Here is a 25347-nt window from a genome sequence, read left to right on the forward strand (position 1 = left end):
GATCCACAGAAACAGATAATTTCTGTTGAGGTAATTTGTATTGTTCTAAGCTGTTAAGTTTTTGGCAATTTGTTAACCGATAATAGATATCACCCCATTTGATACTCATAATAACCCTCTAAGCTAGCCTCAATATTTTACAGACAAGCAGACGGCCTCAGGGAAATTAGGAATTTGTCCCAAGTCATACTTGCGGGCCACTGACGGGCAGGGACAAGTTTCATCCCAGTTCTGACTTGACTAGGGCCAGAGCTCTTAAATGCCACACGAATTCCCTCTCTATATTTATGTTCCCCAAGTGCCCGCACTCTGAGGAGGGAGGCTCAGCCAGTGGTGAAGAGAATGGGGAACTCTGTTTCTCCGCCTGGGTGTGGACGTGCAGGGAGGCCAGAGGCCCCGGGCTGAGCCCTGACTCTGCTGGAAGTTAGCTGTCTGCCTTTGGGCAAGTCATTTACCGTATTCTGCCGTGTATAATGCACGCTTTTTTGCCCAAATTCTTGAGGAAAAAATAAGGATGTGCGTTATACATGGATATAATGACAATATACTATTGGTATAACAAACCCATGTATAATGCGCACAAAAACCATGGGTGCTCATTATACATGGCAAAATATGGGTGATCACTGAACCTCAGTACCTTTATGTGCAGGAATGGTGGTGAGGATTCCCTCACGGTCCCCCTCACAGGGTGCAGGGACGATCCCGTGGAAGTGTGGTAGGCTGCCTGTAAACGGGGAGTCCCCAGGGAAGGCAGAGGTGCCAGGGTGCCACACACCTAGAGTGTTCTTTTCTTGATGAGGGTGAGTCTCAGTGTCCTCTGTGCACAGGTTGAATACAGTCTCTTTGATGGTTTGCTCCAGGGGAGACATTTAAAAATAAATGTTGTGTTTGGTTTTTTATTAAAGGGAGAGGAAATGACTCTCCATTATCTTATTTGGAAATTACAAAATAAAATGAAATGAAATGTGCTTTTTTCTTCTTAAATGCTTTATAAGTTAAAACATTAAAAGCCAAAGTAATAACAATGTATTGTGGGATTAATAAAATATGTGAAAGTAAAACAGGTAAGAGCTCAAAGGACAGTAGTAGAAAGTATAAAGAGAATTACACTGTTTTTTTTTTTTTACTATTATACTTAAAGTACTATATTAATTCATGCTATACTATGATATGTTAAGGAAGTATTATAGTTATTAATAACTCAAATAGAATACAAACAGCTATAGCTAAAAAGTCAATAGAAGAGAGAATGGTATACTAAAAAAATATTCAAATAAATCAAAGGGAAGAACAAAGGAATAAATAATAAATTAAAAAAGAAATGAAATGAAACAACAAAGAGTAAGATGTTAGACTTAAACTCAATAAGCTTATTAATTATTAATTATATGAAATGTAAATAAACCAAATACTCCAATTAATAGGCAGAGGTTATCAGACTAGATTACAAAAACAATTTACAAAAGATTTCTTTGAAATATAAAGATATACATAGGATGAAAGAAGATACACCATGCAAAAAATAAGCATAAGGAAGCAAATGCAACTGTATTATATCAGACAAAAACTCTAAGAAGTATTACCAGAAATAGCTATTTCATAATGATAGAAAGGTCAATTTACCAAGAAGAAATAGGAATTCTAAATATGTACCTAAATAGCAAAAATTCAAAATATAGAAAGCAAAAATTGACAGAAAAGGAGAAAAAGACGAGTCTAAAATCATAGGTGGAAACTTTTAACACCTCCGTTTAGTAGCTGATATAATAATAAACACAAAAAATTAAAGTAGAAGATTTGAGTAACACTAATAAGCAATTTGGCTATATATATATATATATATAATACTATACCTTAAAACTGCAGGACGTATATACATTCAAGTTCACAGGGACTAATTATCAAGATACATGGAGCCATAAAACAAATCTCAACAGGTTTCAAAGGGTTAAAATCTTACAGATTATGAATTTGACCAAAACAGAATTTAATCAGAAACCAGTAACAATAAGATATCTAGAAAAACCCTCAAAGACTTGAAATTCAAGCAGCACAATTATAAATAACCCATGAATCAAAAAGAAACCACAAGGGAAATTAGAAAATATTTCAAAATATTTCTAACCGAATGATAATGAAAAACAACATATCAAAATTTGTGGGATACAGCTAAAGCAAACCTAATAAAGTTTTAAATTTTAAAGACTTATATTAAAAAAGAAGAAAGAATTAAAATCAATGGCCTAAGCTTCCATTCTAAGGCTGAAAAATAACAAATTAAACTGAAAATAAGTAGAAGAAAATAATGAAGATAAAAGCATAAATCAATAATGTAGAAAACAAAAATGGATAAAATCAGCAAGGTCAAACTTGCTTCGTTGAAAAGATTAGTAAAATTGATAACCCTCTAGCTAGACTGTTTTTAAAAAAAGGAGAAAAATATATAAATTTTCAGTATAAGGAATGAAAGAGGTTATATCACTATAGCTCCTATAGATAGTAAAAGAAAAATGAGAAAATATTACAAAGAGTTATGTAAAAACTTAGACATGATGAGTAACTTCCCTAAACACACACACAAAACTTGCTAGAATTAACACAAGAAATTTAAAAAATCTCAGTGTCTCTGTATTTAATAAAGACATCAAATTTTTTCCCCCGCAAATAAAACTCAAACACTTAGAAAAAAACAGAGCCAAATCTACACAAACTATTTCAGAGAGTACAGGAGGAAGGAAAACTTGCCAGTTCATTTATGAAACCAGCGTTGTGCTATTATCAAAATCTGACAAGGTCAACACAAAGAAAAGAAATGTCAGACTAATATCGTTAATGAGCATAAACATAAAAACCTTAACACAATTTTAGCAAATCAAATATAGTAATATAAAAAAGGGTAAAATATCATGACTGAGAAAGGTTGGTCTAACATTCTAAAACTAATTAAAGCAATTCACCACTTTAATAGCATAAAGAAAAACCACAGGATCCATGTCAGTGTATGCAGAAAAAGCATTCTACAGAATTCAACACCCATTCACAATAAACACCCTTAGCAAAGTAGGACTATATGGTAATTTTTTCATTGTGAGAAAGACATCTATGTAAAACCTATTGCTAATGTCAACTTCGATGTGTAAATATAAGGCCAATGTCTGCTCTCACCATTTGTGTACATGGAACTGGAGGTCCCAGTCCATGCAAGCAGGAAAAGGAAATTTAAAAAACAGAAAGAGTATAAAGATAAGAAAAAGTAAAGCTGTTAACAGATGATGTGACTGTCTGTGTAAAAAAAGGCTGAGGGGAAATAGCTGCCGGCACGTTAGCACGGATGGGGAGAACCAGAAGGAAGAACACTGAGTAATGAGTAGATCTGAAAGGACAGAAAAAGGGCAGGAGGAAAGGAGGGAGCAAAGGCTCAGTGGGACAAAGCAGAAGCTAAACCCAAGGGTCCTTCCTAGGTCCGCTCACAGACGGACCTTTCATAGCAAGCTCATGGAACAGGGAGGAGTACAGTCCTGTTTTAGAGGGTCAAGTGCAAGCGGTTAACAACCTTGCCCAAGGTCATAGAGCATATAGGGTTAGACCTAATGACAGGAGCTGGACAGGCATGACCCCAAAGCCTGCGCTCAGCCAGGGGAAGGTATTTCATTTGCAAGAACAGAATTTGCTGGCCCACCATGAGCAAGAAGCACACGTCACAGGAAAAGCCCATGTTAGCGCCAGCAAGTGTCCTTTCTGAGTTCACGTGTTTGGACTTTTGCTCTACGGGAGGGAATAAACAGCCATCCACGCGAAGGGCTCCATTGCTGTTCATAAACTGTGAGACTGTTTATGTCCCTGGCAGAGCTCTTAAAGTGAATTACAGCCTTTCATGCACTGTGCACCTACAATATCTTCGCAGGACAAAGAAACAGGGTGTGGAAGGAGTGCTGTGGCTGACCTTTCTTTCTGTCCTTTCTCTCCAACTTTCTCCACCAGCCTCGGGTCTGTACTGCAGGACAGTCCCCTGGCTGTGCTCCCCATTGCCCAGCCGGCTGACAGAGCCCGGGGCGGCCACTCGGTTCCACTTAAGAAGAAAGCTTTTAAACTGTTTCTTCTTCCTCGCACAAAGATGCTGGCTTTTTCTTTCATTACATTTAAAATGGATCCTTCTTACTACTCTAGAAGGCAGATTTTTTTTCAGTGTTACTTCAGATGTTTTCATTAGGCTGGTGTTAACATAAAGCAAATGTCTCTTGAAATTCTGAGCTGATCTGTTAAGATAAACAAGCTTCACTTACAATATTCCTGCACTGGAATCATAGGCTTGTGGTCTGCAACTCCTTAAAGACTCAATTCATACATGCTAAAATGTCTACTTAGTACACACACACACACACACACACACACACACACTCCAAGATAGTTTTGCCATGGAAACCACAAAGACACATCTGGTTCAGACGCCACAGCACATACCACAAATAACAGCCCATTTTTCTAGGGGCAGATCCTGTGTATACACAGGGAAAGCCCAGAGAATTAAACAACTGCAATACCTCAAACATAAAACCTACTTTATAATCCCTTTTTTCAAGTTTGTTTCAAGGTATGCAAGTCTTAATCATTGTTATTAGTTACATTTGTATATGCTTGTGTTTTTCCTTAAATAGACTTTCAGACTTGACTGTCATAGCTAAAAATGGCAAATACAGGGAAAAGGGCACACTGAAGTGTCAGATAACAGCAGCTCTAGATTCCACAGATGAGTCTGGGGAGGCCTGCATTTCTAGAAGCCACTCTGTCACTATTTAAGAGTCCCGATCCTGCTATAAGTGAAGGGCTTGTGTCGTAGAAAGATAGGAGAGGTCAACACGTAGGCTGGGAGGGAGCAAGGTCTTAGGTGGGGGGCAGGGGGGCAGGAGGCATGAGCAAGAAGTCCTGCTAATCAAGAGCATTCTAGGTCTGGAAGGCCAGGTTGTGTTAGTAGGTACTTTAAAACCGTTGGAAGTTTGATATGACAGAGGCTTTGATCTCTCATGCCGGGCTACAGATTCCGTGAAGACATGGACAGTTTCTATTTGCTTGTCATTGTATTCCCAGCATGGAGCACTTTGCCTGGAACATGGCGATGCTCAATAAAACCGATGAGTGAATGAAGAAGATGCTTAATAGATAATAATTCTTTTCTGTGATTCTCTGGATCTGGCCATCCTTCATTGGGATCACAGGTGTGAACATAAAGCTGTTCAGAGTGATAAAATAATAACCACCTGCCACTCACGCTATGATTTATTTTTGGAAGCAATAATTTTGATCCACTGTTGCTTCAATCGAGAAGGCCATGGTTCATGAAGACTGGTGTTCCACATACTAAAGTCTTACCTATACCTTTACCTGTCTACACAGCATGCTCCTATACTTCCTTATTCCACCTGACTGGTAAACGCTTTCCAGAGAGGTTTGTGTGCAATTGCTGTAACTGTGAACTCCAAACTCAGTGAACTTTGACCTCCCAACCTACTTCCATAGGGATTTTAATAGTTCTAAGCTATTTGTGTAGCCACTTGTTTAATCAAGGAAAATGTGGGCCTTACTTTAGGCAATGGCTGCAGAGATGCCATGAGGGATACATTCCACCCTGTTCCTTCAGAGACATTACAGCTCAATATGAAAAGCAGTTCCTGCAGTTCTACAGGTACTAGATCCACGCACTGACTACTAAGCAAAAAATCTGCTGTCAGCTGGAATTTTCTTTCTTTCTTTTTTTTTAAATATGAAAGCAGCTACCGACATTTCCATCGACACCATTTATCCGTAACTCTAATTCCTATCTAGGCCTTTTCTAAATAGACAAGTTGATTTCTGTTGAACACCATAATCCACTAAAAACAACAACAACGACGCAGTCTACCTGATGAGGCTGGATAAGGGGTTGGCAAGCTTTTCCTGCAAAGGACCAAAGAGCAAATACTTTTGGCTTTGCAGGCCAAATGTTGTCTGTTGTGACGACCCACTCTGCCACTGTAACATGAAAACAGCCATAGAAAATAAGTAAAGGCATGGGCATGGCTGTGTTTCAATAAACCTTTATTTACAAACAGAGGCACAGGGCAGGATTTAACCTGTGGGCAGTAGTTTGCCAACCCCTGAACTAGATAAACAAAATGCTCTTCCCTGCAGGAAACAATGGATTCACTTACTTTGCTCTTTTGGCCATTTCATTTCCATCCCATCTGGGGCTGTACGGATAATTTTTCTGGGCCTGGGAATAAAGCTGTCCGCTGTTGGTAAAGTGATAGACGGACTGAAATGTGAGAGTCGGCTGGTCTCGAGGAAAAAACAGGGGCAGGTCAACTGCAAACACAGAAAAAAGGAAAAGAAAGTTAGGGTTTAAGTGCATCTTACAACAATTTTTTTGGTTCAATCTAAATGCTGGGTACAAGATGCTATTTAAACTACAAATACTGGTTGAGGCTTAGGTAGAAGATGCGAAGAGAGGCACCAAGAAATACAAGGCGTCTTCCCTGCCTTTAAGGAGCTTACAATATAGGTAGAGGCAAATCACATATAAATGAAAATGTAAGCACTCTGAGGCATCGGAAGTAGGTGCTGAAGGAATGCCGCCTCAACTCCTATGGCACTTATCTTGTCCAGAGTTCTACAGCGGAGTTAGCTGGATACGTGTTTTAAGTCTCCATTGGACCATAAACTCGTTGAAGGCTGGGCAGGGCCTCCCTCACCTGTAACCTGATGGACGAAGTGCGACAGAGGCTGTCCTTCAATAGTGAATTCAGGCAGGGGCTCACCAAGAGGACAGCTGATTATCTTTCTGTATTATAGGATATGACGACTGGACCCCCAGGAAAAACAAAGTTATCACTTTACTTCTAAAGAAGCAGTGAGTTTTGACACTCAGCAGTTTCAAGGTTTTTCGCAGGTGTTACCACATACATCTCCCAACCAGTGGGAGCCCCTCAACGGAACGCAACGGGGGCAATGGGGGCACTGCCTGTCTGCTGTGGGAGGACAGGCTGATTCTCGTCCTTGTTGGTAACAAGTGTGATGTGCTTTATCAGTTCAACTGGGGTTCTTTCACTCTACTTTTAAAAAGAAAATGACAGTGATTTTAGTTGAGGAAGATCATCGTTAAAAATGCAGATTGATTCAGTAGCAAAGCCCTCAAGGTATATAATGTATGTTTGTGTGAATGTTACCCACTTCTAGAACAAAGAATGGGCACGTTAACTTATCAAAGATGATAACGAGACAAACGCGTGTAGAACTGTCTAGCTTTTACAGGGCACTTCTACATACTCTATCTAATTTGAGAGTTATACCTCCAGGAAGAAGACATTACTTTTACCGTTTGCATTTAACAGATGAACAAACTTGAGACTCCAGGAGGTTTAGTCACTTGCTCATGCCACAGCGAGGCAGGGGTGGCATTTGACCCTCGGCTCATGATTTAAATCCCAAGCTCCTTCCACAAGGCCACGTTGCCTTCTGCTGTTAGGGACACTGGTACGACCTGCTTGTCACATACTTTCTATGTCACAATCACAACTCAGTAAGTTCAAGTGTTTACTGTGAAGGATGCACAGGCTCATTTTTTGGATGACATGAGGCAAGTGGATGAAAGAAAGAAACCCCATATACGAGACTGTTATACCAGTTTGGGGAGACATTTGACTTGGACTAGGTTCTCTTAGGATCCACCATGATTTCTTGAAGAAAAAGCCAGGTTTGCAGCATACTTTAAAAAATAAAATAAAAAAAGAAATAGAAAACCCAAACAAACCAAGAAATAAAAAACTGTCAGACCAGTAGGGCCTCTCCGGCCTCTTAGGGAGTCTGACTCTGACTCAGCGCTGCAGGGGGTTTCTGCGTGAGTCACATCACAACCAAAGAAAAGTGCAAGACTTCGAATGGCCACTCTTTAGTCACATTTTCCGCCTCAACACAGTCTCCATGTCTATTTGTGCCAAAGCAGAGATTTAGTAACATATAGGAACAATACAAAATATGAAAAGCAGACTAATTCAAATTATAAAGAATTCGATCCAAAAACCACTTTTGAGTCCTGTTTATTACAGAGCATGATCTGTAATATCTTTAGTCATTTTGAATAAATACTGCTTTCTAAAATAAGTTTTTATCTTTCTGGATTACTCATTTATTTCTTCTGGTTAATTTTAGAAGAAAATGCCTATTCACATATACTTGAATTATGTTTATATTATGTGTAAGTTTCCAAATATAAAACAAGATTCATATTAACCCTGAAAACAATCACTGATAGCATAGGTGAAAAGTATATAACATGTAAGCTTCCATTCAAAAAAGCAGCACTTTTAAATAATAGAATTGAATGGCAATAATTGACTAATTTAAAGCAACCACGGTCACCATTCTGTATCAAAGTAATACCACAGGCTTCATGATGCTCAAGCTATCAGCTTTTTGGGTTTGGGAATGAATCATATTTTTTGTTCTTTTTGCTTTGTTTCATAGAAAATGAGTTGCTGGTGTTTTGATAACCTGAAAAATGATTTTCCTACCAAGTTCTGAACCATCCACTCTGTTCACCAAAATGCCCAATCAGCATCATAAATAATTCAAAATGTGAATGCAAATTTATTTATCTAGGCAAGTGAGTTGTTTTGATTAAAAAAAAAAACTGCCAGCCAGGTATATACTGATAGGGACAGTGATCCCACAAAAGCACTGATTACATGATTATTTCTCCATGGAGGTTTTTTCTAAAAATGTGTAGTTGAAGCCAATGTTAAAACCGGAACAAAACACCTAGATTACCAGGGGAGCAGGAATGGCCAGAGTATTTCAGAAATGAAATCAGCAATCCACATACTAATTCACATATGAGAAAATTAGAAAAATATCTGGCTCAACTAAACTATGTTGTATCCTATCTGTATCAGTCAGCAGTCAATAAAAGAATGGCTTCCTTAAAAATTTTCTAGGCATAAGAAAAAAATCATGAAAATATTTATGAAAAATACTTTGCATTCTTCTTGTGAGAATGATTTAAATGGTACAAATTAGTCAGAACTAAAGAAAAACAAAACCTGTTTTCCTTATCCCCAATGGTTCTCTCACTTAACATTTGCCTATAGGCTAACTCATGATTTTCTAACGCACACTAAATGAATTCAGGCCTTCAAAATAGCTTACTTGTTCTGAAGGAACTCCCAGATTCTAAGCAGCTTGGGCTGGTAGTTTCAGCTATATCAAAATTAAACATTTTAACCATTTGCTTCCCTAGAACCTAACCCACCCACTGGCTCATGTTTGATTTCCGGAGTATTTGGGTCAGTTACTGTCAGTATTATTTTGACAACTGCTTTCTATTTCCTTCTTCCTGGATACAGACACTGCATTTTGGTCAGCTCTCTATCCCGGGAAGGGATGGTCCTCACTTGTTCAGTATAATCTCAGTAACCATTTTCAAAGCATTACTTCAGGGACTTGTCAAAACAAGTCACACCCGAACACTTCTGATTCTGCCCGACCTGGGCAGTGCACAGGACTCGCTCCCAGGGCTTTGAGGCCTGGCGCTGGGCAGGAATAACTGAGCTCCGTACCCCCTTGCCTCATGCTGGACACTCGCTGCAGGGCAGTCCCAGAGCGGGTGGCGCTGTGCAGGCAGCCGCCAGCCATGCAGCCTGGGCAGGGAGCTGAACGCCACCTCTCCCTTCAGCACGCTGGGTTCAGATGGACAGACGCAGTCTCACCGTCCCTGTGAATGAGCCTAACCGCCCCCAAATGCCCCTCCTTTCACTGCAAGGAGACTTCACTCAAGTGGTACTGAAGTTCATACGGCGGCGCTCTAGAAACCTCACTTCTCCGAAGCTTCCCCCATGGAAAAAGGACCCTGAGCGGCCCACAGCAACTTGACACTATGCATCTGCTCCACAGGGCAGCTGTCAGATACTTGGGGCACTTTAGACGGAGTTCTAGCAAGTTTGATTTATGTGATTTTTCCAGAAAAAAATCTAATTATGGGAAGATAAGGGCAAGGCACATTAATAGCCAGTAGTGATAACTAGCAATCTGACACAAAGGAGAGGGAATAATAAATAAAAGCAGACTTAAGGACATCAAAAAGAACCCCAGTCCGGGGTCATTTAGTGTAGAAACAGAAAGCTCAATCATCTGTCCAGTTACAGCCGTGCTGGAAGGGATGCTCACCCTCAGCCCTGGAAACCACAGAAGACACCCCTGGTGGCCCGACCCAAAGCCATTCTCCATCCTTCTTTTCACGGGCAGACCCCCCACCCCGCCCACTCGAGTCCAGCAGTGCGGGACACCCTCTCTCTCTACCTTCCCAAGAGCCAAGGCTTGGAAACATGACTCAGCCCTGCCAGTGGGGCCCGAGTGGGGAAGTTGGCTGGGGGTCTTCTGAGAAATAGTTTCTTCTCTGATTAAAGACACGTGTGAGGAGAAGCCCCCATTCCATTCCTGTGAGATCCTAGGCTAGGAGGTGTCAACCCATATTGTGACCACAGGGGAAAGTCAGCCTGACGTCACCGAGGTGCCAAATTCGTCATCCTTGGAGCTGCCTGGCTCGGGGTTCTTCTTATGTGAGGCAATCGCAAGTCCTAACTATTTAAACCTTTTTTCCCTTTTTGTTGCATTTATTGGGGTGGCACTGCTGAACAGAATTACACAGGTTTCAGGTGCGCAGTTCCACAACACGTCCTGTGTACACTGTGTTGTCTCCTCCCGTCACCCCTTATTCCACCCCCCCCCCGGACCCTCCTCCGCCCCTCTCCTCGGCAATCACCGCACGCTGCTGTCCAAGGCCGTGAGTTTTTTCTAAACCTCTTTTTAATCAGGTCTTCTCAGACTTGCAATCAAAGGCATCTAAGGAGAAGTTATTTCTTGCAGCTTCTGTTCAAGAAGGCAGGATAATTGTATAATCTATTTCAGAAATATTTCCACCAAGCATGGTTAAAAAACATCCAAGGCACATAAATAGGAAAGTTTTAGTTGTCTGGAAAATGCAGTTATGTGGGACAGTTCAATCCCTGAAAATGCCAAACAAATGAGGGGTTAACCATAATTGCTTCCCTGGGAGTCACATCATCAAATATTTTCATCATTATTCACAAGTCAGCCATTATTTCATTTCTCCAATCCTTCCAGACTACATATTCCTGTGCTTTTCCCCTGTGCCCTTGGGGGAGCAGGGAAGACACTCCCGGATTCACTTTGTGGCGGTCAGTTACGTTCTCATTTCCAGGCCGCTCAGGCCTCTCCAATTCCTCGAAGACTCGTTAGGAGAGAGTTCTGACCCCATGTGGACTTGCCGTAAAATCCCCCTCCAACGGTGATTCCACCGGAGTCTTCCCGAGAGCAGCAGCACACAGCTCGTTCCCAGGCTACCCCACCGAGGGCACACAACCCATTAGGGAGGCGGCTATCTATTCACTAAGCTCCCCAATCTTACTAGCTACACGCTAAACCTTCAAGACACATGGGTTCTAACCGCTAGAAAGTTAAATACCACGTATCCAAAATACTCGCCTACAAGCAATATAAGAGTAAAGCTTTCCAGTTCAGAAGTATCCTTAGTTAAGGCACCAAAAATTTCCTTTTACTAACATCACTGCCTTTCATTTCAGTGACAGGGGAGACTAAATATTGATCAGATTCTGTTAAACTGGTTTCAGATTTTCACTGTCTGGGTGATTTGATCATGTAAACAGGTCACCTTTGGGGTTTTAATGTTACCAAACTGAGGCCTGGAGTTCCTTGAATTTTGCTGCAAATTCCACAAATTCTAATGTGGGAAGAGACGGCATGTATAGTGGGGAAAGGCACAGTCTTTGGAGTCAGGTAAAAATGGGTTCAAATTCTAGCCCCACCATCGATTAGTGGTGAGGCTGTAGGCAATATACGGACACTTCATCTCCTTGACTTTCTCACCTGCAAAATGAGGGTAAGAATTATTATCTCATAGTGTTGTTCAAAGGCTGAACAACAGCTGAGCAGGTACTAAATAAATATGCTTTCTGTCTCCCTCCCTACCCCCCCTTTTCCTTAGCTTTTTTTTTTTTTTATCCTTAATCAGCTTTATACACTGTTCCACATATGTGAAACTTCTGAAAACGAGAGCATAAGCCTTCATGGTGCTTAAATTTCAACTCTTTTGATGGGAATCTTTCTAAACTGTGTACATATTCTGAAAATAATTTAGCCTTTTCTTGATGGAGAACACATAAAAAAATCACTGTAAGCGATATAGCCTCAAGAGTTGGCGGAGACTTAGCTTGTGCCCCCACGAATGTCTCCTGCCTAAGAGCCACTCTTCCTGCCTGTCCACAGTTAAGAGATGACATACCTTTAGGGTGGTACACTGAGGTCCCCAGGGTTACTGGGGTGCAACACACTGTTTATCCCCTGACTACAAACTTTCTCTACTTCTGTTTTCTTTTTCTACCCAGCTTCGTTTTCCTCTGCCACCTCTCACCAAGGCCAACTGTGTCTCAATGTCTCCTTTCTTGCCTCTTCTCTTTTCTTTTGTCTATGGCACCCCATGTGTGTCTCAGCTTCTGAAGTCAGCACAGCTGCCTGTCCATCCCTAGACCAGAACCTGGCACGGAGCAGGTGCAGCACTAAAGGGAAGCGACGTAGTGTGAGCTCGGGGCTGCTGTCCTCCATTCAGAGACCATCTCTTCCTTGCCCCCCTACTCCTCCCCCCGCCCCACCCCCTTGTCGTTGTTTGTTGTTTCCTTGCAGGCTTACAGCTGTCCCGATAGTTAAAATGACAGGAAACTTGGCCTCTGCTTGTGTCTTGTTTAGCAATTGCTTTTGAGGTTCTTTATAGATGCGAGTTAATCATTCCAACACCCAATGAAGCATTCACGTAAGAATGCAAGACAGACACTCAAATGCATGGGATGCCACCGAGTTGGCTGGTGACAAGCCGCTCTCTCACCCTGCCCTCACATGCAAACCCGCACTGCAACTGCGAGGCTCAGCATCACCGTGGGGCTAACGTTGCAGGTGCTTGGGCCTCCACCCCAGCCTGGAGATGCCTCTCCAGGTAGGAATTGCTGCAAAAACTGGCAGCTCCTAAGGGTAGGACCCATAAATTAGTTACATTAGCATGTCTAGTATAGTACATGACACAGGACACAGAAGAAATACTAAATAAGTACTTGTTGAACTCTGCATCTGGTAGATTTCTTATCTCCATTTTGTTTAGTTTTTTTTTTGGAGTTATGTTCTGTTCTTTCATTTTGGGCCATATTTCTTTGTCTCTTCATTTTGGCAGCTTCCCTGTGTTTGTTTCTATGCATTAGGTAGAGCTGCTTTGACTCCCTGTTTAGTAGCGTGGTCTCTTGTAGAAAAGTGCAACGGTAAGTTGGATGGGGCGGAGCCTCAGGTGATCTCTAGGGTGGGGTGACTCACATGAACCAGCTTGATGGAGTCTCAGATACGGCATCTCCCCTGTGTGGCTCTGTGTGGGGGAAGGTCCAGAGAAGGGACAGTGGCCACTGCCTGGCCTTTGAGGTTGTGTCCAGGAGGAGGCTGTCCCCTGGCACTTGCCCTGATGCCAGACACATCAGCTTCTCCCTGTGAGGCACTGGTGCCTTTCCAGCTGCTGCCCCAGGGCTGCAGCTCAGAGGGAGTGAGTCTGCGTTAAGTTCTAAGTCCTTTTCGGAACCTTTAAGAGGAGACTCTTGCCTGAGATCCTGCCCTTTCTTCTGCCACTCCAATCCCCACTGGTTTTTACAGTCAGAATTTATGGGGACTTATCTTCCTGGCTCTGGAGCCCCAGGCTGGGTGGTCTGGTATGGGACTGGGATCCCTTGCTCCCGAGGTAACCCTCCCGATTTTTATCCTCCATACATGAGTGTGGGACCACCCGTTCTGCGTCTCTGCCCCTCCTACCCATCTGAATGAATGTGTCCTCTTTAATTCCTTGGTTGTCAGTCTTCCATGCAGCTTGATTTTCTGATGATTCTGGGTGACAGTTGTTTTGCAGCTTAGCTATAATTTTTGCTGTGGTTGTGCAAGGAAGCAAACCATGTTTCACCTATGCCTCCATCTTGACTGCAAGTTCCCGACTGACAAACATTTTGAAACCCAGTAATACTCAAGTGTTGTCAAAGCTGTGGAACACAGGGAATTCCCACTCACTGGTGAGAAAGTAAATTCCTATAACTTCTTGTACACTAAAAGTGAAGATGTACATACTTCCTAACTCAGCAATTTCATTCCTAAAATACTGCTACATTTTAGGCAGAATATAGGTAGGATACAGTCTGCCGGTAGCATTATTTATGGTAACAAAAATGGGAAACATCATGAACGTCTTTCAACAGGAAACTGTGTAAGAACACAATGTTCAGTGAAAAAGAGAAGTTAGAGATGAAGACTGTTCAATACACACAAAGTGCAAAAACATGCATACATTATCACATACTGTTTCTAACTGTTTATGTAGTAAAAGTATAAAAAGGTGCACAGGAATGATAGACACCAAGTTAGGGATGGTAGTTTCCCCTGGGGGTTTTAGAGAAGGAAAGAGGGGCAGGAATGCACCAGGGAGGGGCACTCCTAGGGCTTCAACCACACCGGTAATGTGCTGCTTCCTAAAAGCAAAACAAAAAAACCCCCAAAATCAAAATATTAAGATTTGACTAAGGTGGATACATGGGTATTTGCTTTTGGAATGTGGACATTTTTCTATGAACACTTCTAGGGGAAATATCCCATTCCACCCACTCCAGTGGGTCAGACATTTTCCTACAATTTAAACATCCTCAGCATAGTATAAATTCTCCAGGATGGAGAATGTTTGAAAAAGTATGATATACAAATCAGAAATAAGTTATTTATTATTAAAAGAGAGCAGTCATTTACTTCTCAGTGTGGAAAGTGATTCCTTTTTACAAAATGTCTCGACGCTTGCCTCTGGGGCCCTTAGAGCCGAGAGGCTGAGTGGAAAGCCTTTTCATCATGAGTGGGCTGCTAGCGGTTTCTAGGAGTCGCCCATTTTTTTTCCAACAGCTCTAACTTCCTGTGTGGACAACCCATCCAGCAGGGCTTGAGGTTGGGTTTGGGTGTAAGACTGGGCTGGGACATTGTTTAAGTCTAATGCCTGGCAGCGTTTGGGAACCATACCCCTTCAGAGTGATGAGACATGGTTAGCAGCCCTGGTCACCCGGTCATTCCCCCAGGCAGAGGTCTTTGTTTATTTTCTACTTGTGTGGCATGCTTTCTAAGCATTCTCCACTCCAGGTATATACTGTTCTGGGGTATTAAAATTGTAGAAAACTCTCTGACCCACTAGGTTGGGTCGTATAGGGTATTTTCCTTAGAAATGCTCAAAGACAGGACACTCCATTCTTGGGCTGCTTTCGGCTAAGCTCTGTCAGGCGAGATGGACAGGAAACGGCTAGTCTGCGTGACGCTGAACGCGTCAGTGGAGAAGGCGTGTGCTCTGGAGGTGGGTAGTGGATGAACTGACCTCTCTGAGCCTCTTTTCTTACCCATAAACTGGGAAAACTCTAACCTCCAGGTTGAAAATAAAGCATGGGGTAGTGTCTGGCACAGTGAAAGTGCTTGATAAGTAGGGGTGAGCGCCTATAGGAGTGTAAGAACAGGATGGTGTTGTGGAAAGAATATGACCTTTGGAATTTGACAGATCTGGGCTTGATTCCTTCTCTGCCAGTTGCTACCTGGGCAACCTCAGGCAATTTACTAAACTCTCTGAGTCTAGGCTTTCTTGTCTTTAAAATGGGATAATACCTACCTTACAAGGATGTTGAGTGGTTTACACGATATAATGAATATATGTAAAGTACCTGGCAAGTAGCAGATATCCATAAGGGAACCTATTTATTATTCACTTTTCTCTTAGAAGGAATTTAAACAGATAAACTTGAGGTTATATTATTTCTTTTTTCAAACCTGACTTCCAGCTCAGAAAATACAGTCCATAGGTTAGAAGTAGTCATGTTTTTTTCAATTAAGCTTCCAACTTAGTTTTGCCCATTTCTAAATATGAGGCAAATTTGGGAGTCCTTAGGAACTCTTCACTTTTTAATTCTACGATCTTCTTCCTTAAAAAAAAAAAAAAAAAAAAAATCATAGCTCTGGAGAATCCAAGGTTTTGCAGCAAAAGCTGACCACAGACCAGAAAACATTTGAACAGAGAAACCTGATGAAAACTTGGTTAGACCTTCTTATTGAAGGTTTGGGTAATGCAATGTTCTTTCTATTCTCATAGGTGTTTCCTTTAAGGTGAAGAAAGGCTTTTTAAAAAAATTTTTTTTGCTAAACTACTTATTTGTAAGTGATTTTGTGCTCTGGGAAAAAAAAGACCAGAAGTGTAATCAGTGTCTGTACCTAAAGAGCACCTATCCGGTCTGTGAACTACCCAGGTTTTGTTTGGTCATTGTGTTTTTGGCCAGCGCCGTGGCCATTATTTCTTCTATGAGAATCAGTCGGGAAATGGACGTCAACTCATGCTCTTCTTTGATAGCAATTCCAGTTAGAATTTCGTTTGAGATGAAGTAGGATTCTCTCTAAAATGATGTTTTTAAACCGTCATATTCTCATATGTAACTAACTTGAATTAAAGAGGATAAACTGTGTAAACATGAGGTGATCACGCTGAGGCAAGCCCTTGACTTAAATGAGCTGCTTGATTTATATACCCAAATTCAAAGGAATAAGATCATTTTCAAACAAAGGTATTGGATCAGTGTTGCCTAAGAAAAGCATATTCACACCCAGTAACTGAGGATTTATTCTTGGGAGCCAAAACTTTTTTCTTTTTTATTGTTTTGTTGTTTTTTCTCTTGAGAGACATCTTTCTAGGGTGGACTTCCTATCTCCTTCTAAATAACTCTAAGTCAAAAATTATGAATATTAACTCTTAGAGTGGGACATAGAGTCATGACGCCAATAAGGCACGCCAGCCCCTGAACTGTGTAGCACCGGGTCTGTAGTTTTGTGGTTCCCATTACTCCTAACTGCCAGCCCAGGCTACGAGGTTAGCGTACCTGCATGCCACAGACCCCCTCTGGGCAGTCAAGTCACTTGGGACTGGGGAATGAGTGCGCCCAGCTTACGAGAAGGTGCAGATCAGGCCTGGAGGGTTCCACACAGACTCTGTGACACGCCCCCCCCCCCCCCCCCGGCGCCGCCCTGCAGCAACCCACTCCCTGCCTTTCGGCTGTGTTTTGACAGGTATGCTAAAAGGGCTGGGCTGAGCTGCAGACAGGTGAAATAGTTCCTTAAAAATCTCCACATCTTAAAAATCTCGCAACAGGGGACACATTCCTAAACCACAGTTCAGAAAAGGGCCTTGGAAGTTATCTACCCTCTCCGTAACGGAAGAGCCCATGGCCCAGAGTGATGAGCTGCTTGGGTAGCTGCACAGAGAGCCCCAGGGTCTCGACCCTGTATCCAGGGAGCGACCCTGTACCATGTCACTAGTAACCCAGTAAGTCTCTCTGCAGGAGCAAAGTAACCGCAGCTACCACAGTCACTCTTACAGTATGACTTTGTGGTCTTCACTAACCTGAATCTGAAGAATCCCCTTACTACAGATAACAGTGAGGTGTGTTTTTTTTTTGTTTTGTTTCATTCTAATAAATAGTTTTTAAATGCTAAGAAAAAGGAAGGAATTGACATTTATTGAATACCTATAATGGGTGCTTTCTGCAACGAGTAAGAGTTTCTCTTACCCCTTTTTATTAGGGAACAAGCCTTCCTGGGGAAGGCCCGAGAACTTCCTTGCAACCATGAAGGAGAGACGGGCCAGGATTAGCACGGGTTCATCTGGGTCCAGAGCCCATGTTCTCTTCACCACGAGGGCTACAAATTACATTTATTGCTTGTTTTTGACATTCTGGAAGGAGTTCCTACTCAGGGGCATTTTGGCTCATCTACCATGTCAGCCAGGGGTTGCTACAGGCAAGCAAGTCCTCTGGCCATTGATCAAGAAAGTGCACAAAAGTCTGAGACCGACATGCGCAGTCATGACAGGCCGGCAAGAGGAATATAACATGTTTGTCTTTCAGACCTTGTAAGTTACACTCGAGGGTACAATGATCCCCGACTTTTAAGAATTTTTATTTTTGATGTTTCAATTTCTTTGTTTTCTTCCTTTTGATTTGGAAAGTATTTTATGGTCCTATCTATGGGGTTTTAATGGCATTTGACACTGTTGCTCACTTCTGCTCTTCTCCCATGGTTTCCATAACACTGTATTGATCTGCTACTTCCTTTTCTTTTAAAATGTTTACTGTCTTCTTTCTTCCATCTGCTTAATCGCCCCTCTCTCAAAGCTCATTTGAGGGACTTATCAACCCTGAAGTCTTGGCCCTCAGCTTCCCTCTTTCAGAAAGCCCCAGAAAGTCCCATCCATCAATATACTCTGATCATTTCAAAATCTCCATAACCTTCTGTGACCTGCCTTCCTGCTCACCTGGCTTCAGACTGATCATCCCAGAGGCCGGAGGGATGTCATTAACTTAAGTTTTATGGCTTACATATGTTTTCACATATATTGTTTCATCTGTAATCTTCAAAATGGCCACAGTCCCCCATCTACAGGTAGGAACACTGAAACTTAGGAAGAGAAAGTAGCTTGTTTAGGGTTACAGTTATATGGCAGAGCTAGACCTTAAATTCACGTCTTCTGAGTTTGAAACCGATGGCTCTGACCCACCAGGGTATTCTGCTATCATCTGGGAAAGAATCACACCACATGTCTGAAATAAAAGCTTGCTCCTCATCTGCCCATGGTAGATGAGCCAAAATGTCCCTGAGTAGGAACTCCTTCCAGAATGTCAAACACAGCTTGCTCCTCATCTGCCCACATGCAGACGGGGGCTCATACTCTGTCACGCTCAGAACCTCTGCATCACCTCTGACCCTTCACTTTGCTGTTTCCATCTCTGGAAAGGTGCGCCACTAACAGCACATCCTGGGCAGGCCCGTCCACGAGGCGCTGTCCTACTGGGAGGGCTCTGGGCAGGGGCACATTTAGTTCTGCTGCGGATAAACAGAAGCGGGAATGTATATATTTAAAAACAACAGTCTACTTTACACAGCTGAATATGCTTATGAGAACGCCCACCGTTTTGGGTCAGCTCCGAATGCCAGTCCACTCACACCTGAAGTAGCTCGATAAGCTCTCTCCACCTTCAGGAACTGCTTTGCTATCTGCCCTACACCTTGGCGCCAGCCTAATGACCTTAACTCCACCTCTCGTTCTAGCCCACAGGGGCGAACCAAGGTCTCCCACTGGTGGGGGCAGCTCAGAGGAGGCCTACCTACCTTTTTCTTCTGAAGAAGGTGTGGTACAGCTCAAGAGTCTCCGCTTGAAAGACTGAGATTTGAATACCGAAGTCCAAGTTCATATACAGAGCACATTTAAGGATGAATCAAAAGAATCAGATTAGGGATAAAAAAGAGAAGGAAGTTCCAAAGGGCTTTAAAATAAAATACCTTCAACATGGTCACACCTGAGCATAGCCCGGTGCGGACTCCACACTTAACCCCTTCTCATTCAGCCTGCGTGCTGCTCCTAAGCCCTCCTCCCTGCTCCACCTTATTCATGACCTGCCAATACTCTCTGTGCTGAAATCTCTTTGTTTCTGTAGTTAAATAGTTCACTTTAGGTATGTTATTAATTAGTTGTATGGAAAAACAGGTTTGATTCTTTAAATGTCCAACTTGCTAAGTCATCATTCAACCTGAGCTCACAGAAAAATTACACTGGAATCTGCAGAGGAGTGCGTGAGCAGGCACCCACGTGGATCCGAAGGAGGGTTGTGGGAACCCCAGGTCTGGAGGAATGTTTTACCAAGTGGTGCCATATTTTATAAGCATGCACGCCCCCTGTCTAAATACACATGTATGTGTATGGGTATGCATGTAGTTTAAGGAGCAGGAAGTGTACGACTTGTACAAAAAGAGGAGAGAGAGCTGCTTGTCTGAAATTCAAAGCGGCTGACCACGAGCGTTCCTGACCACGGGGCTCCTGACCAGCGAGAGGTGAGGCATCGTTTAGCATAGCACAGAACGTCCTATGGGCTTTACCTATTTAAAGGCAGTAATGACTTGGTATCAGCATGGGGCCAAATGCACTATTGTAGGTCAAATGAGAAAAGAACACGTGTGTTTGTACATTCCTCTTTTGAGCTACCCGGTCTGCCATGGATCCCTGTGCTAAGGGCAGAGGATCGCGAGATGAAGCACAAGTGAACTCTGCCCTAAAGGGCTCCTCATGAGGGAAGGTCAGTAAACAGAACAATCGCATACAGAGTGAGAAGCCCTAAAGCAGGAGGATGCCTTCCACGGCCTGGGGTGCAGAGGGAGGAAGCCTGGCCAGTTACCAGGACGGCTTTCTTTTCTTTGTTTCATGAAGTGCCATTTTTTCTTTAGTAGGTCATTGGAAGTCAACAGTAAGATCAATGGCCTTGCTTTGCTGAGCAACTGTCCTGAGACTTCTGGCTGACTAGACTTCAGGTCCAGAGACAACTCTACTTTGCCTCCCGAGCTGCCTCTTCCCATGGTGGGGGTATTCAAAGCACAGACTCCACGGTGGCCCGATGGGTCCCTCGGGCAAGCCAGCCAGGGCCATGAGCTGAATGTTGCACTCTCTTCCCTCTTTTGCTCACAAGGGGCTGAACTCAAAGGCCGAGAAGTACTGTGGCTGGGTCGGCTGTGATAGTTGCAGGGGCCACAGGTCCAGAACAGGGCGACAGGCCATTGCGCATACTCTGAGGGGCAGGCGTTCCGGTGTTAAGGTCTCAGGCATAAATGGAAATGTGGTAGAGTTGTCCACTGTGAGGTGAAGGACCAGTTTTGTTTTGTTTTAATTTCCAATCTGCCATAGACTTACACAATAAAACCGAATGACCAAAACCCCAATCAGGTGCTGAGCTGTCACAGCACTGTCAAACCGCTATAAAAATGTTTAGATGCTGACTCTCAGTTTCTGTGTGTGTCTCTCCAGTCAGGTAACGGGCAGCAGCCGGCAGCCCGCAGACTGAGGTGCACCAAGGAAAGCCTCCGCTCAGCGGTCAGCAGAGCCACAAGACGCCTCCGGCACGGTCGGAAGCCGGGGCTCCGGGCCTCTGCAGAGGCGCTCCCAGGTCACGTGGCTTGTGCAGTAGCCTGCTGGACAACCAGACCAGCATTGCCCATGGCTTTCTGAGGGTCTGGCCGAGTTCCAGACAGTGACAAGTTTTCTGCCATGACTTTGTGTGTTGCTGGGGCTGCTTTCTTACCCACTGCCTCTGTGCAGACCCTTTGATACCCCTCTTCTCACCCACTTCCTCCCTCACCAGTCCCTCCCTTTCAATGAGGCTCATCTGCTATCTCCGTATAAATCTGCCCTCCCATCTCTTCTGAATGCCCCGTCACTATGGATCCTCTCAGGCCAAACACCTAGTACCACACACCGGTGACCTCTGCTTCTAGTTTTGGAGTCACTTTCTCCTCTCTTCTTAGAATGTTCCTGTTGCCTCCTTGTCTCAGTTGGAAGCTGTCTTTCTTCCTTGGCTGCCCCCTTGAGTAGAAGCCACTCATTTTCCCAGACCTGCTTACACCCTCAGACTGGCCTCTGCAAAAAAGCATCCCATTCGAGGCTCACACCATTTGGCTGGATCACCTCTGTTGATCCTCGTTGCCGTCATCTATCTACTTGGTCTCCTGGTTACACATCTACAGCGGCTCCCAGTCTTCCCCTCCGTCCTGGCTTCTCTAATTATCTGGGGTAACTTCGGCACTTACAAGGCAGCCCTTCCGGCACCCTCTTCCCTGGGGCCACACCCTGAGCCTCCTCATCATCTATTCATGCTCCAGCTGGAAAATAAGAACTTCTAAAATCCTACTCTCCGACCACGAAGTGAAAGCTGATTGATTCAGAGACATTTTTGCGAGTTGACTTTGTCCAGGCACCGTGAGGTGCCGGTAACAAAGAGATAAATTAAACAACTCCTATCTTGCTGTGCCGCCTCTGATGACTATTCTACAACATCCCGTCTCTTTAAAAACCCTAATCCCATCTCTGACACCCTTACTCAGGAGATAATCCTGCTTCCAACGTCTTAGAGAAAGTGAACACTCAAGGGCAAATACCTCCATTTCCTGGCCCTCCCTCCCAATACCTCCTGCTCATCAACACCTGTTTGCCTCTCCCCGCCACCCGCCCCCCCCTCAGAAGAGGCAGAGTTCCCTCTAGTCCAAAGCTTCCTCCCTGATCTGCATCCCAGGTTCCACCTCCAAGATTTTGCTCTTTCAACTCTCTTCTCCCTTTCAGTTTCAGCGCCCTGACCCCCACTGGTTCCTTCTCATTGTGCTGAAGAATCTCTTATCCCCCAAAGTGCCCTTCTTGACCACCACCTCCACCAGCTACTGCTCATTCACTCTACGTTTTATCCCCCAAACTCTTGAAAGAGGACGGGCTCAGTTTCTTCTTTGCCAACTAATGCTGTAATACAGCAAGACCTGGCCGCCACCTAGCGCGATGTACGGATGCTTCTTTTACTACTGCAGCACTGTGAGCAATGGCCATTAATTACCAACACAAATGCTTTTCATCGTCACCTCACTTGCCACTCCTTCCTTCCGGATGCCCCTCTCTCCTCGTTCTCATCTTACCTCTGCTGCTTATGAGCCGCAGTCCAGGACCAGCTGTTGCCTTCCTGAGTTGTTTTCAGGGCTCTCACGTTACAGGCAAGTCCTGTGCTTTTCCACCAGTCCTGTGCTACGTGCTACGTGGATCACAAACCTGCGTCCATCAAGGGGTTCTTCTCAGCTTCAGTCTCACATTTCTGGCAATTTACTGAATACTTCCACCGGGTAATCACATGAACTCCTCAAACTCCATATATTCCAACTCATTACCTTCCCCCTCCAATTCTGGTCCTCCTCTTCAATTTCCACTTTCTACTCATCTATCCCAGTAATCTGCAACTCCTCCCTCTCCCTCACTGCGTGTGCTCACTAAGGCCAGCTGATTCTACCTGTGCAGGATTTTTAGAATCTGTCCTTTCCTCTCTCTCCCATCCCCACTGTTTTGGCTCCTTATATTATTTTGCCTGGAGCAGTCATCCCAAGTGGTTTTCCTACCCCTGGCTTCTTCCCACTTGAATTCATCCTCCACCGGGCCATCAGATGTGTAACATAATTGAGGTAATGTCACATCCTTGTTTAAAAACTTCCAAGGCGTTCCATTAGTAACAGGATGTGCTTTCAACTCCTCACATGCATAACCAGGTGCATTTCTTCCCCACCTCATCTCCTATTACTCCCTTAACTCATGTACCCAGAAAAGGAAACTTTATGAATTATTCCCAATCTCCGGGAGGCACTGCATCAGTTCATGAGCACACTGTTCTCTCTGTCTGGGACATCCTTTCCTAGTTACTTATGTAGTAGATTTCTGTTTCCACCTGAAGACCCAGCTCTGAAACATGTCTATAAAACTCCACAGAAGTTGACTTAACACACCCACATGACACACCTGCATTATATCCAATAGCATTTTCCACGCAGCAGTTGTAGCAATGTATTTATTCGCACATCTGCCTCCCCGACCTGACTGCAAGCTCTTTAGGGCACCTACCCATTTCTGCAACCTCTGGGCCTAGCACAGGGCTCAGTCCTGGCAGACACTCAAACGCGGGCTGAGGCGACTAGAGTGCGTGCGGGCCTCTCTCCAACAGCCGGACGGAGGCTTTAGCCTTGGCGTGTCCTGGCCTTCTCCGTGGCTGTGCCACAGACACAGCAGGTGGGAAGTAAACCGATAATGGGGTCAGTGCCAGTTAACAGAAGTGGTTAAAAGTGACTGTCAACGAGCAGGCGTGGGGCAGAGTACTTTTTTCTTTTTCCTATTTCCTTCTGGAATATTTACTTCTGTAACCCTGCTCATGTTTCCTTGATAAAAATAATAAATATAAACTTCCTTGTTGGTTATGAATAATCTACTGGTATTTCTACAAACTGCAAAGGGCCATTCCCTGTATATTTGAAAGGACAGGTCATGTTCTGAGGGCGTAACTCTGAACAGGCTGCACAGCCATCATGTGCCCACGACGAGGGGGCGACCCTGGGTGAGGCTGCGCCTTGAGGGCCTCCGGCCAGCAGAGCCCTGCGCTGGAGAACAGCGTGGCGGCCCTGTGGGCACAGCGGTATGTTTGCTCTGACAAGTCAGCATACATAGAGAGATTATTCTTACCAGTGTATGTACATTAAAACAATTTTTTAAAAACACAAGACTATGTTTTACAGACATATTATTTTATTTCTTCTAATGTCTGACATGGACATAGTGTGGAGGGGAGTACTGGCCTTTGAAAGCTCTTTCTGCCACCTTATGAAAACTAAAACTTTAAAACGTCAGCCTGAAGATTTTTACACATGCACATATTTGGTTAAGGGACGTGGGCCTGAGTGTTGGCTATCTTACTGGTGAAAGGGTGAGGCTGAGATTTTCCCTGAAGACAGCTGGGCACTAAGGTCAAAGGCCCAAACATGAGGAGGTGGCGCTGCGAGGCAGAGCAGTGGGCTGATCGGGCACGGCAGACAGCATGGACCACAAACAGATTCTCTCAAAGGCCAGAGATGAAGATAACTCCATCCTTGCTAAAATCATCTGATGGCTGCATGGTCCAAAGGCATATTTTGCTTTGCTACGTAATTTCCTCGGCACTTAACTAAAATTTGTGCCCCAGAATTGAATTCGAGTGCTTTTTCTAAATGGGCGCTGAGTCACAGGTACCTCAGTGCTGTGTCTGCAATCTGAAGTGGGTGACTCACGTCTGTAAAATTCTGAGAGAAAGTACCAACCGACCCATTGCTTAGTCATCTTTTGCATGGATGCTGGGTTCATGAGCTCTGTAAACTATAATGAGCTATCTAGCCTTTTACCATCTCTTTATTCTTTTCTAAACAGTACAAATTACATCTCTAAAAATAACTTCATCTATGCAAGTGAGTCACTTCGACCTGACAGGCTTCCACAAGCTACCCTGCTAAATTGTAATATTTACTTGTGAAGGTACAAATCTTACTGTCATATTAGCCCCATTTTTATTTCTGAGATCAAAATTTGGTAGATTTGGGGAAGAAAGGGGATTTCATCAAATGTTTTCATGGAAATGTGGTTTACTCCTAACCTTCGACATGGGCAGGGGTTTGGAGTGGGGATGAGAGAAGAAATTCTGTGAAAGCTATTTCTGAGAGCTTATAAAAACTACAATTTTAATATTTCAGGTTAAAGATTAATGAAAAACTCTGTACTTTTCTTTGGTGAGGGGTGTCTATTGGTTGTTGAAAGAAAAATATCAGTAATCTTAT

General features: G+C 43.6%; 1 protein-coding gene across 2 annotated transcripts in view; it reads right to left on the bottom strand.

The window, feature by feature from the left end:
• The window catches only part of BABAM2 (BRISC and BRCA1 A complex member 2), a 347541-nt gene that overhangs the window by 25734 nt on the left and 296460 nt on the right, over positions 1-25347 (bottom strand). For both annotated transcript variants that reach the window (XM_054568447.1, XM_054568456.1), the window contains exon 11: positions 6189-6342. In XM_054568447.1, the coding sequence (XP_054424422.1) occupies positions 6189-6342 (154 nt within the window). The remainder of the gene's footprint in view (positions 1-6188; positions 6343-25347) is intronic.

The sequence above is a fragment of the Pteronotus mesoamericanus genome, unplaced genomic scaffold, assembly GCF_021234165.1.
Source record: "Pteronotus mesoamericanus isolate MK-2021 breed Mesoamerican mustached bat unplaced genomic scaffold, CSHL_Meso_final contig_101, whole genome shotgun sequence".
Lineage (NCBI taxonomy): Eukaryota > Metazoa > Chordata > Mammalia > Chiroptera > Mormoopidae > Pteronotus > Pteronotus mesoamericanus.